Source organism: Mirounga leonina, unplaced genomic scaffold (genome assembly GCF_011800145.1).
Source record: "Mirounga leonina isolate KUSES-001 unplaced genomic scaffold, KU_Mleo_1.0 Mir_170, whole genome shotgun sequence".
In the NCBI taxonomy this organism is placed as follows: Eukaryota; Metazoa; Chordata; class Mammalia; order Carnivora; family Phocidae; genus Mirounga; species Mirounga leonina.
The window spans coordinates 11,785,191-11,799,525 of record NW_023270433.1 but is presented as its reverse complement, the minus strand read 5'-3'; the positions used below and the strand labels follow the sequence as shown (position 1 = coordinate 11,799,525).

At 35.1% G+C, this 14,335-nt stretch overlaps 1 protein-coding gene and 1 non-coding gene across 8 annotated transcripts in view; both read left to right on the top strand.

The window, feature by feature from the left end:
- Window positions 1-14,335, top strand: part of RABGAP1 (RAB GTPase activating protein 1) — a 159,803-nt gene that overhangs the window by 21,266 nt on the left and 124,202 nt on the right. For 5 of the 7 annotated variants that reach the window (XR_004681217.1, XM_035015842.1, XM_035015844.1 and 2 more), the window contains one exon: window positions 1,592-1,791. Coding sequence is in view for 6 of the 7 variants with exons in the window: in XM_035015842.1 (XP_034871733.1) it covers window positions 1,642-1,791 (150 nt within the window). In the remaining variant the exon portion in view is untranslated. Of the gene's footprint in view, window positions 1-1,591; window positions 1,792-11,408; window positions 13,228-14,335 lie in introns of those variants that run through there. The other 2 variants (XM_035015848.1, XM_035015847.1) reach the window with 2 other exon arrangements.
- LOC118018283 lies at window positions 8,300-8,407 on the top strand. The gene has a single exon (XR_004681361.1). It is a non-coding gene; the product is annotated as a U6 spliceosomal RNA (small nuclear RNA).

The following is a 14,335-nucleotide window of genomic DNA, read 5'->3' as shown; positions in this document are numbered from 1 at the left end:
CATTACCTCTTCTAATATGTTTCTCTTTTTTTATATTGATGTATAATTGTCATACAATATCCTCCTAGTTTCAGGTGAATATATTCCTTAACTCTCCATGTCTAAATCCCTCTCGCAACATGTTCCCATAGTCTTCTTTACCCTAAATCAGTACCTATTAATCTGTTCAATGCACTTCTGTTCTCTGCTACAGTATACATTCCTTTGGGGCAAGAATCTTAATTTCTCTTGCTTACCATGTATTATTCTTTATACACTAGACACTTGGTGAGTATTCATTGAATGGATGAAGCAAAACTACATTAAAAAAAAGTTTTCAAGAAGTACATTTTGAAGTGTCTTTGAATGCCACACTATACATTTAAATTAGTCCTATGAAATGTAAAGCTGTGATAGCCATTTAAGCAAGGAAATTAGTTTAAATAGAAGTAAGTAGTATTAGTAAGGGTTCCATCCTTAGTTATGCCTGGGTAAATTACCTTCTTTTGGGGTTGCCATTTTCTTATCTGTTTAACAGTATTGATTATTTCTAAGTTTCTTTTGAACTGTAATACTGAGGGATTGTTTAATTCCTGCTGCCAGGTGTTTATCTGGTTGTGAGCCTTTGAAGGGAAAATAGTGCTTGGCACATGGTGTATGCTCAATAAATATATGTTCAGTTAAAAACACAAAGCATAAATCAGGACTTGTTAATTGGAGAGATTAAATAGGCTCTCAGCACCTTTACCTCTGAGGTACAAGATGAGCAGAGAGCTAGAACTGCTACTGTTTATTGGTTAAAGCTTTCTGAGTATGTTGCATTGTTTGTTCTCTTGCTGTTCTGGCAACCAAATGGGAACATTGCCATAAAGTATTCAGACCCAGGTTTTTAAATGGTAGATGAGTTTAAGTTTTATTCCAGGAGTCAATAAATATTTGAGTGCATAAGTGACGTATTTTTATACTTCTTGCTGGGAATTTTTGGCATGAAACTTACTGGTAATGTTCATGTTGAGTTGAACTCTTAAGAAACCATGGGATGGGAAGATTGAGTTTTTAATGGATTTCTGATTTCTTGCTATGTAAGGTATTTCCCAGCTCTAGAATTTCTGCTTGCTCTGCCTTGAATTTATTTCTCTTGAGTGTGACTATGAAATTTTATTTCTTAAAAGCATCTTGTTAATATTTTAAATTTAAATATCAGTAACATTAGAAAAACCTTATTGTCTTGTGTGCTTTCAATTTCATTTATGTGTACAGCTTTACAAATTAAAGGGTAGAAAACAGAAGTTTAGTACTTCATAGTTTTTGAAGTCCAAGAACAGAGTTGTAACATATGCCAAAGAAATCACTGTAGGTAGGCAGTTATTCTCAAGGGAATCTGTTTTGTTGTTTTGTTTTGTTTTTAATCTGAAATATCCTGGCCCTGAATAGCATCAAATTCCTTCATTATCTGGAATAAAAAGCCTAAGTTGTAAGTAGTGAAAGTCTTGGGAAAAGATTTTGAAAGTATTTTTTTAAGTTTTTCCATATGTATTTTGTAAGAATTAGAGCATAACTGAATATCTGGCAGACATTCTATATGAGTATCTTTATGGTTTTTGTTTTTCAGGCATTTTTAAAATATTTAATCATTCATGAGTTGAGCTTCATTCTTGAGTCATGGATGACAAGGCTTCTGTTGGAAAAATCAGTGTCTCCTCAGACTCAGTATCTACTCTTAATAGTGAAGATTTTGTCTTGGTTTCCAGGCAAGGAGATGAGACACCATCTACAAATAATGGAAGTGATGACGAGAAGACAGGACTCAAGGTAAAACTCCATAACCTAAGATTCTTTTGCTTAGCCTTGCTAAGCTCATTGCAAAACTTGGCCTATGATAGGAAGGTATATGGAGTGAAAATGAAAAAATGGAAGTAATATCCTAACTTTTTTAATGCTAAAGACTTTTATTTATAATTAGTGACAGTGACAAATTTGTATTTGATTAAGGATTTTCAAATTGATTAGCTTCTAAATCTTTTAATACCCCAATTGTCAAAACTAGTGGTCGTAGTGTATTTATCATTTTAGTATTGTTTTTATTTTCCCATTAAATTAGAGATGATTATTTCTTTTGTGTCTGGTATATGTAGTGTAAAGGCAAGGGCAGGTCAGCAGTGCTATTTATAAAAATAAGTTTTAGGATTACTGAAACTGAATATTAAATACTTGGATATTGGCCACTTTGTTTATATTTCCTAAGCCAAATGAACAACTATTTTCCCCATACTCTGTTAATCATTCTCTTTATGGATATAAATAAAAATATTCTCTGTTAATGTCATTTAAGATGTAAATAGCTTTAAAAATATTTCAGTTCTTTATGTTTATTCATTCAACAAGTATTTATTGAGTATTGACTGTGTGCCAAGTACTAAATACTGGGGATACAGTGGTGAAGAAGATTGCAAAATCCCCTACCCTCTTAGAGTTGTTATTCCAATGGGGGAAACAGACTTTAAGCATGTAACAAAATGAATAGGTTAAGTAAATTTAGGTGCTGTAAAAAAAATCAGAGTGGGATACATGGATAAAGAATGGAGGGCAGGTACTATTTTAGAAAATATCTTGAAATGACATTTGTGCAGAGACCTGAATGAAATGGGGAAGGAGGCCATGGAGAAATCTAGGAAGAGAGCTTTTTAAAGGGAATAGAAGATAGACCCTGAAGAGGACCACCCTTGTTATGACAGAGATTAGAGCAGAGTAAATAAAGTACATAAAACGTGGTAAAGAATGATAGCCAGTGGTTGGCAGAGGCTGCATCGTGTAGATCTTTGTAGAGCTTAGGAGAAAATTGGACTGTGTTATAAATGTGAAGGGAATTTTTGGAGAGTTTTCAAGGGGGAAATGATCTGATTTACATTTTATTTTTTTTTAAAGATTTTTATTTATTTATTTGAGAGAGAGAGAATGAGAGACAGCACGAGAAGGAAGAGGGCAGAGGGAGAAGCAGACCCCCTGCTGAGCAGGGAGCCCGATGCGGGACTTGATCCCAGGACTCCAGGATCATGACCTGAGCCGAAGGCAGTCGCTCAACCAACTGAGCCACCCAGGCGCCCTGATTTACATTTTAAAAAGCTCAATGGCTGAAAGAGACTTCCAGCATGGCAGCATAAGGAGCTCTGTGGACCTACTCCTTAGCAAAATTGGTGACAATTATTAAAAAACAAAAACAACCATTTACAGTCTTTGGAAATGTTCTAAAGGATATATAGCAAGTAAAGAAACATTTATTCAAGGAAATTTACTAAAATTTGGTAAAGAATCTGTGGTATTTGCACCAAGACCCATTGCTTCCCGGACCTATCCCAGCTGGGCAAGATGGTAACTCCATATCAGTGCAATCAAGAAGACAGGATTTCTACTGCCGCCCCCCGCCCCCACTTGGAGGGCTATCTTCTAGGAAATAGCAGGGCAATTGCATTTGTCATCCTGCCTCCAGCTACGTTTTGCTAGCCAAGTGTGACTCAGAGATGGGGGCTCCCTTTTTTTGTCCAGTCCTCATTCTTGGGATGGAGGCTCTACTTTGGGCACAGTGCTGCTTAGAATACAGAGAGTCCAATTGCCCTAGCCTCTAAAGTAGTGGTTCCACACCACTACAGACAAACCAGGAAGACCTGAGACTTCTACATCACCTACAACCACTAAGTACTCAGCTTCTAAAGATGGGATGTCACTCAAAGTAAAGCATGCTATTGTCCATCTCCCAACTTCACAGCTATGGCTCACAGATTTTCCCTGTAGTGAGAAGGGGGTCATAAAACAGCTCCTAGGGGCACCTGGGTGGCTCAGTTGGTTAAGCGACTGCCTTCAGCTCAGGTCATGATCCTGGAGTCCCGGGATCGAGTCCCGCATCGGGCTCCCTGCTCGGCAGGGAGTCTGCTTCTCCCTCTGACCCTCCTCCCTCTCATGCTCTCTGTCTCTCATACTCTCTGTCTCAAATAAATAAATAAAATCTTTAAAAAAAAAACAGCTCCTAATCCCTTCCCAGAGAAACTGACTACAGCAGAGTGTAGAGAAGTTCAAGCCTAAGGGTACTCTCAAAAACAGTAGAGCTTGTGGTGAAAGGTAATTTGAGAGGAGATTGGTAGATTGATTGAACATACAGATTTAAGTATAGGCTTACTAGGAGACTGACTCTTAATGTCAGAACAAATCTCAAACATGGACCTCTGAAACTCTCCCTTCAAAGTAATGGCTATTTGGTTAGTTTATTCTGTGGAGTAGTTTATACTGAAGTTCATTGGTGAAAACTGTAAAGCAGTTGGCCATATTTAGTGGAGTTTAACATCTAGGTGTGGTCAGAGAAAGAGACCAAGCACTCTTCCAAAATTGCTCTCCTCTCAGGATGACTGTAGGCAAAGCCAAATCTCCCCAGGGGAGCAAGTTGGAGGCTTAACCCTATGGGAATTAGGGGCATAGAATTTACGAAAATAAGCTATCTAGCTACCAAATGAACAAGCAAGCATAAAAAATAACAAGTCCCAGAGTGGGGAGACCAGTACTGTGAATTAGGACAACATACTATCTAAAATATCAAGTTTCCAACACAAAATTGTGAAACATGCAAAGAAACATGAAAAAATTACCCATATGTCATTTAAAAAAAAAAAAAGGCAGGCAGCAGATACTGGTTATGAGAGTGGCATGTTGGATTTAATACATAGATTCTTCAAAGTAGCCATTAAGTTCAATGAACTAAAAGAAATGCTTAAAAAAATAAAGTGTGATGACAAAGTCATATCAAATAGAGAATATCATTAAGAAGATAGAAATTACAAAAAAAGGAACCAAATGGAAATTCCAAAGTGGAAAAGCACAGTAGCTGAAACGGAAAATTCACTAGAGGGGCTCAGCAGTAAATTTCAACTGGCAAAAGAAAGAATTAATGAGAGTTGTTTTCAGAAGTTCCAGGATGAAGTTTACTATCCTACCCTCAAAGAACAGTGATTTAGACAATCATTCATGGACGAGAGTGCCTTTGTGGGAGTCCAGCGGTCCATCAGAGAGGTTTCAGCATACTTGGAGGAAAAACCATCCAAGATTGGATCTATTGAAGACAATAAATGGAGCTGTTTTACTTTACCTGTGTCACCTTTTCCCCAAGACAGCACAGCTCAATGCCAATAGAGACTTCTCTGCCCATGATTTTCTCCATGTGGGAAATTGAGAGCAGGTGCTGGATATCCCCAGCTGTGTGAGATACTCCCAAAACCCATTTCTTTCTCACTCCATCCAGAATATTGCGTTGTGAGCTATACGACTTGGGGGTAGACAGTCATGCTGGGAGAACAACAGCTAAGGCTGGGAATAGAACATATCAAAGGAACACACATTTTATTAACTGCTTTGGGAACTGTATCAGGAAATTACTCATGAGCCACTGAGGTTGTCTCCCGTACTGATCACTTCAGCTGGCCTATGGCTGCCACCAAGCTCTGTGCAGCTCACTCAGACACACCCATACCCAGTGACTGCCTTCTTATGCATGCCCCTGAGGGCAAGAATGAGCCTTTGCAGATGGCCAGTGAGCATGCGTAGAAACTGGATTCCGTGGGATTGGGAGAAACCACATGCTTGAGCAGTCATCACCACCTTAGGAAAGCAAATGCAATGGAAATCATCAACAGCAGACTGGATCAAGCAGAAAAAATTATTATGAAGTAGAAGACAGATTATTTAACGTTATCTAGTCTGAAAACAAAAAAATTAAAAAGCGTGAAGAAAGCCTACATGAACCATGGTATACCATAAAAATAATCTATGCATTTATTGGTATACCAGAAGGAGAAGAGAGGGCGAAATGGGTTGAAAGGTTAGAGACCTAATGAATGAGAATTTCCCAAATTTGGAGAGAGATTTGGACATCTAAGTTCATAAAATTTATAATTTTCCCCAAGATTTCAACCCAAAGCGATTCTTTCCAAGACACATTATAATAAAACTGTCTAAAATAAAAGACCGTTTTGAAAGCAGCAAGAGAAAAAAAAATCACATGACAAGGGAATCCTTGTAAGTCTGTTAGCAGATTTCTCAGCGGAAATCTTGCAGGCCGGAAGAGAGTGGGATGATATACTCAAAGTGCTGAAGAAAAAACCAACCAAGAATACTTTATTCAGTAAAGTTGTCCTTCAGAAATGAAGGAGAGAGAAAGATATTCCCAAATAAGGGAATTAATCATCATCAAACCTTACTAAAAATGCTGAAGGGTGTTCTTCAATCTGAGATGAAAGAATACTAGCTAGTAAAATGAAAAACATGAAGATATAAAACACTGAAGAAGGTAAGTATGTAGTCAAAATCATAATACTCTAATACTGTAATATGATGGTGTGTTAATTAATTCTAGTATAAAGGTTAAAAGATAAAGGTATTAAAAATAACTAGCGATAATGAATATGCAATATAAAAAGTTAAATTTTTATATCAAAACCCTAAAATGTTGGGGTGGAGGGTGGAGTATTTGTATATGATTAAAGTTGTTACAAATGTAAAATGTACTGTTATATCAGTAAGATATTTTATGTAAGCCTCATGGTAAGCACAAAGTAAAACCTACAATAGATAACATGAAAGATAAAAAGGGAATCAAGGTATACCACTTTGGAAAATTTCATTTCACAAAGGAAGACAGCAAGAAAGGAAGAAAGCAACAAGGGAACTTTAAAACAATGAGAAAACAATAAAATAGCATTATAAGTTCTTACCTATCAATAATTACTTTAAATGCAAATGAATTCTATTCTCCAAAGAACATAGTGCTAAATGGATAAAATATATGACCCCCACTATGCCTGTTAGAGACTCATTTCAGCCTTAAGGACACACACAGACTCAATGTGAAGAGATGGAAAAGCAATTCCATGCAAATGGAAACCAAAAGAGCGAGGGTAGCTACATTGATATCAGACAAAATAGACTTTAAGTTAAAAACTATAAGAAGAAAGACAAAGGATATAATATAATGAAAAATGGGTCAATTCATCACAAAGATGTAACAATTGTAAATATATATATATATTGAGCATCAGAGTACCTAAGCAAAAGAAACAGATCTGAAGGGAGAAATAGACAATACAATAATGATAAGGAACTTTAGTACTCTATTTTAAACAATGGATCGATCATTTAGGCACAACATTAATAAGGAAACATTGGACTTCAACTATACCTTAGACCAAATGGACCTAACAGACATAAATAGAACATTCTATCCAACAGCAACAGAATACTTATTCTTCTCAAGCATACACAGAACATTCTCCAGTATGGATCATATGTTAGGTCACAAAACAAATCTTATCAAATTGAAGACTGAAGTTATGCCAAATATCTTTTCTAACCATAGAGGTATGAAGTTAGAAATGGATAACAGGAGGAAAATGTGAAAATCACGAATATTTGGAAATTAAATAACATACTCATGAACAACCAGTGAATCAAAGAAGAAAACAAAAGGGAAATCAAAAAATATCTTGAAACAACCAAAAACACAACATATTTCATAATCCACAATGCATATGTGGAATCTGAGCCAAACTCAAAGTAAAAGAAGGTTGCCAGGGGCAGGAGGTGATGGTAGGAGAAATGAGGAGATGCTGGTCAAAGAGTACAAATTTCCAGTTGTGCAATTATTAGGTTTTGGGGATCTAATGTACAGCATTGGGATTATAGTTGACAATACTATATTATGTAATTGATTGAAAGTACCTAAGAATACATCTTAAATGTTCTCACCACATACACAGAAATGGTAATCATGTGAGTTGGTGGATGTATTAACTAACCTTATTGTGATAATCATTTCACAATATATACACATATCAAATCACGTATACCTTAAACAATGTTTTATTTCAATTAAGTCTCAATAAAGTTGGAAAAATATGTAAAAAATAAAAGACCCACAGATTTTTCATAAATAAAATGCGAGAAGTGTTTAAAATCTTTTAAAAAATGAACTATTACCACAATCATGAAGAAATATCAAAATAAGCTGAATGGAAGAAGACAGACCAGCCCCCCCAAAAAATCTCATATTGCACATTCTATTTATATATAATTCTAGAAGATGCAAAACCTGTCATCACAGAAAGCAGTCCAGTGGTTGCTTGGGGGTGTGTTGTTGGGATGGGGAAGAAGAATGGGAGTACAGAGGGGCACAAGGAGTTTGGGGCATTATGGATATGTGGTGTATACGTATGTGGTTGTGGTGTATACATATGCCAAAATTCACCAAAGTGCACACTTACATTATGTGCATTTGAATGTACATGTGCTTGCTTTGGCAGTACACATACTAAAATTGGAACAATACAGAAAAGATTAACATGGCCCCTGTGCAAAGATGACATATAATGTACATCAAATGTACATTAAACATCAAATGTACAAAAAAACAAATGTTTTTTTAAAGAAAGAATTAAACAATGTTTATTATTTTTGCTTTTTTATTAAGTAGGCTCCACACCTAACATGGGGCTTGAAATCACCACCCTATGATCAAGAGTCACATGCTCTATGGACTGAGCCAGCCAGACACTCCTAAAAGAAGGAATTAATAAACTTGAAGATCAGTGAAATATCCAAAGAACAGAAAGAAAAAACAATGAACAAAGCCTCAGAAAGAGATGAGATGTTATTAGTTGTAATAACATACTCATATATATTTCAGAAGGAGAGGGAAAAAATGAGCAGAAAAAATATTTGAAGAAATAATGTCTGAAAAGTCCCACATTTATTTATTGAAAAACAATACACCTAAGAAGCTCACCATACTCTAAGATAAACTCAGAAAGATCCACAAAAAGGCATATCTTAGTAAAATGTTGAAAACCAAAGACAAGGGAAATCTTGAAACAAAAGAAAAATGATTCATTTCCTATAAGGGGAACTCAGTAAGATTTACAGCTGACTTCTCAGCAGAAATAGTGGAAGCTTGAAGCCAATAGGATGACATTCAAAGTGCTCAAAGAAAAAACTGTCAACCAAGAATCCTAGCAAAACTGTTAGTCAAAACTGAAGATGAAATAAAAACATTCTGAAATAAACAAAAACAGAATTTACTATTATCAGAACCACCTTACAGGAAATACTAAAAGAAGTTCTTCTGGCCAAAAGCAAGTGACTCCAAACAATAATTTTAATCCATAGCACCAGTAAGGGTAACTAATAATAAAGACAGTATGAATACATTTTTTCTCTTTTGCATTATACATACAATATGTATATATTGTACCTACAACATACAGAAATACAATCTATTTGCCAATCATAGAAAAACAAGGTAGGTCAGAGCAGAGCTGTATTACAGCTTAGTAAATGACTTAATATGGTAATTCAAAACTACAAGAGCCAATGAAGAGAACCAGGATTGATAAAATTAATATAACTAAATATGTTTGTTTTCTCATCTTTTTTAAAAACACAGAACTAAGTAACAATTATAAAAATGTGTTGATTTGTAATGTAGATACAATATGTATAATAATACCATGGGGGGCATACTGCTATATTTGAATAATTTTTTGTATCTTACTTAGAATTAAGGTAGTATAAATTAGAAAGTGATTCTAATAAATTATGATACGCATGGCAAGTTCTACAGCAACCACTAAGGTGGTATGTGTGTGTATATATCTATATATCTATATTATTAAAGAAATGTCAATGCTATATTAGAAAATATTCACGAAATACTAAAACAGTAAAGGAATAAAGGAATGGTAAACGTAAAATAGTTGCATAAAAAATAAAAAGCAAAATGGCACACCTAAATTGAACTATATCAATAACAAAATGGATTAAGCAATATAATAAAAAACTGTCAGCAGTCGATAAAAAAAAATCTAGCTCTATGCCCTTGGCAGGAGACACACATTAAATTCAGATACAAACATTTAAAATAAAAAGATGGGAAAAGATCTATCATGCAGACAGTATGGGATAGAGCTTAAATGTGTATGGGAAAATTTCTACCTGTAAATTACTATATTATGAAAGAAGGAAAATCTCAAATCAGTAACCTCATCTTTCACCTTAAGACATTGGAAAAAGAAGAGCAAACTAAATGTAAAACAGGCCAAAGTAGGAAATAAAAGATTAGAGCAGAAATCAGTGAAACAGAATAGAAAAGTAATAGAGAAAAATTAATAAAACAAGAACCTGGTTCTTTGAAAAGATCAACAAAATTGGCATCACTTTAGTTTGACCAAGAAAAAAAAGAGAGATTACTAGAATTAGAACTGAAAGAGGGGACATTACTGCCAAATTTACATTAAATAGGATTATAAAGATTTATTAGGAATAGTAATATGCCAAAAAATTAGAGAATTTATTGAAATGGATACATTTCTAGAAAAATACTAATGAGATTTAGTGTGACTAGGCCTATGACAAGAAGTTGAGTTAGTAATAAAAAATGTACCCACAAAGAAAGCTCAGGCCTAGATGGCTTTATTCCTGAATTCTACCAGATGCTTAAATCAGAATACCAGTTCCTCACAAACTCTCCCAAAAAATAGAAAAGGAGAGACTATTTTATCACTAAATCTATAAGGATGATGCTGTGCCAATGCCAAAATTAGAGACATCACAAGAAAACTACATGTCAGTATCTCTTAAATATGGACATGGAAGTCCTCAACAAAATACCAGCATACTTAATTCAGTATATGAAAAGGATTACATACCATGATCAAGTGGGATTTATCCCAAGAATGTAAGTTTGGTTTAACAACTGAAAATCTGTGAATGTAATATAACATATCAGTGGAACCAAAAACAAAACCACATGATCATTTTCAGTAGGCACAGGAAAAATGGTGAAACCCAACACCTTTTTAGGAAAATGAAGAAGTAGAAAACAAATCAACTATGAATGGAACTTCTCAACCTGATTAACAGCATCTATGAAAAACTCACAGTGAAAATCATTCTTGCTGGTGAAAGAGTAGATTCTTTCCCCCTAAGTTCAGACTCAAAACCTGGTGTCTGCACTTGCAACCTCTGTCCAACAATGTACAACCAGGGCAGTTAGGCATGCAAAAATATAATATCCAGGTTGGAAAGAAGGAAGTAAAAACTATCTGTTTGCAGTTGACATGAATTTATATATGGAAAACCCTATGAAATGTAAAAAAAATTATTAAAACAATTAAGTTCAGCAGGATTGCAGGATATAAGATCAATATACCAAAAAAATCAATTTTCTGTATGCTTGCAATGAACAATCTTAAAGTAACAATGAAAAAACAATTTATGATAGCATGAAAAAGAATGAAATAGGGGCACCTGGGTGGTTCAGTTGGATAGGTGTCCAACTCTTGATCTCAGCTCAGGTTTTGATCTCAGGGTCACGCATTGAAGCCCCACATTGGGCTCCACACTGGGCGGGGAGTCTACTTAAAAAAAAGAAAGAAGAAATGAAATAGTGCTAAGTTAAACAAAAGTGCAAATCTTATACTTTGAAATCTGTAAAACATTGTTGAAAGACATTAAAGAAGATCTCAGTAAATGGAAATTCATCCATTGTTCATGCATCAGAAGACTTACTGTTAAGGTGGCATTACTCAAACTGATCTACACATTCAGTGCAATCTATCAGAATCCTAGGTAACATCTTTGTAGATGTTTACATGCCAATTGTAAAATTCATTTTGGATTGCAAGGGACCTTGGGTAGGCCAAAATAATTTTGAAAATGAACAAAGTTGGAGGACTCAAACTTTGTAATTTCAAAACTTAGTATGAAGCAGTGGTAATCAAGACAGTGTAGTACTGACATAAAGATAGGTATATAAATCACTGGAATACATTTGAGAATTGAGAAATAGAACCATATTTTTGTGGTCAGCTGATTTAGACAAGGTTTACTAATGCCATTCAATTGGGAATGGTTTTTTGTTTTGTTTTGTTTTTCAACAAATTGTGCTGGGACAACTGGATAGTCACATTCAAAAGAATGAAGTTGTACCCTTACCTCACACCATATACAAAAATTAGCTTAAAATCATTACAGCCTTCAGTGTAAGAGCTAGAAGTGTAAAGCTCTTAGAAGAAACATAGGGGTAAATTTTCATAACTTCAAATTTGGCAGTGGATTCTTCGAAATCCACACCAAAAGCATAAGCAACAAAGGAAGAAAGACAACCCACAGAATAAAGGCTAAACAACCTAAATGTTGAACTACTAAATGGATAAATGTGGTATACAGTGGAATATTATTTGGTCATAAAAAGGAGTGAAGTACTGATACATGCTACAACATAGATGATCTTCAAAGACATGTTAAATAACAGGCAAATCACAAAAGTCCACAAATTACATGGCTCTATTAATATGAAATGTCTAGAATAGTCAAATCTTTAGAGGCAGAGGATTGATTAGTTGTTGCTTATTTAGGTCTGGAGTTATTAGGGGAAAGGAGAGTTGATACCTAACAGGATACGGTGGTTTGGTGTTTTTTTTTTGAGGTGATGAAAATATTTTAAATTGACTTTGATGTTGGTTGCACATAACTGTGAATATACTCAAAACCATGAGTTATATCTGGCCTACTCCATGGAGAATGGGCAATAAAGAGGCAAGCCTGATAGCAAGAAGAGCAGATGGAAGGCTGTTTTAGTTATTAAAGGGAGAGATAACATGGGCTTAAGATTAGAAGATGAACGTGGTCTGATTCAGGATATATTTTCAAGGTAGAACTGATGGGGTGGGCAATTTATATGTGGGATTTGAGACAAAGAGAGAAATAAATGATGATTCCTAGTTTTTGGCCTGAGCTGTTAGGTATATGGTAGTGCCATTTATTAAAATGGAAAGAGCTAGGACCAGGATTGGGTTAGAGGGATCAGAAGTTGAACATACTAAATTTGAGATGACTGTTATATATCCATTTCTTGATGTCAAGTAGTTGACTGTATGAGATTGATCTTCTGGAGCAACTGTGGCTGGCATCAACAGTATATAGATGGTATTTAAAGCTATGGGATTAGATGAGATCACCCACAGAGTGAGCATAGAAACTGAAGAGTTGAGTGAAGAACTGATTCTTGGAGTACTTCAACATTGAGAGATGGAGATGAAGAGAAACCAGCAGAGAAGACTGAGAAGATATAAGTAGTGAGATATAAAGAAAACTAGGAGATTGGAATGCCTTGGAAGAGAGATGAAGAAAGTGTTTCAAGAGAGCGGGAATAACCAGGTATGTTAGATTCTGCTGAGAGGTTGCTTTCGATGGTGACTGAAAAAAGACAGGAGAGACCTGGGTGATCCTTAAGAAGGATGTTTTTGTTTTTGTTTTTGCTTGCTTTTTTGTTTTCAGGAGAGAGATGAGATCATTAGCAACATTCGTGTGGGTTTTGTAGTAAATGGTAGGTTAGGAAGAAGTGATACTATAACAACTGTTTTAAGGATTTTTGCTAAAAAAAAAAAAAATATGGCATGGTAGGTGAAGAGGAATAGGGATTCCAGTGAGAGATTTTATGATACAAATGCACTGATGGGAGTTATTCAGTAAAGAGGGGGACATTACTAGTACCAGAGAAGGGCCAAGTCTTTGATTAGGGAGAGAGGTTTCCTGTTGCATGAGTGGAGGGGTTAGCCTAGGAACAGTTTCTATAATAGGAAGGAAGACAGCATGAACAAGTACACATGCCAAATAGATCAGTCTTCTCTCTTTTTGGGTTTCTTTCACTTGAAAATTTTCTTGTTAATTTTTGAAGTACTGTTTGACTTACTCTTCCTGTTTCTAATTTGATGAATCATTTATGGTAAATGGGAAGGACCCTCAGGGCTCCTCCAGAGAACTTTTATTCTTGCTCTGTCATCTATCTTGTTTACTGAAAAGAAATTGAGCAATATGCTCTACAAATTTAAAATGTTTCCTCTGTGTTTTCAGTACATCTCTACAGTATATTGGCTTATTGCATGTAGAACTGGTAAGTGAAGAAAGTAATACAATTATTGTTCAGTCTATGAGATCAAAGTAAAGTATGATAGGATTATTGCAACTTGTTGCTCAGTGATGCTCACTCATCTTTTTGAAACTTTGTTTTAGCAGCCACTACTAGATTTTAAAATTGCATTGGATTTAGGAAATACATTTAAAAGCCTGTCATTCTTCCATGCCAGAAGTTCTAATTGAGTGTTTTGTTGAATATTCAGTTGACAGCTAGTAATCTACCAAATGCTGTTTTTCAGTACTGAGGCTGACAACTCCCATTTTTGGAAATATGATGACCTAGAAAACCCAAAAATGTCCCAATACAAAATATTTAGGAGAGCTGAACGAAATATAACAGACACCCTTT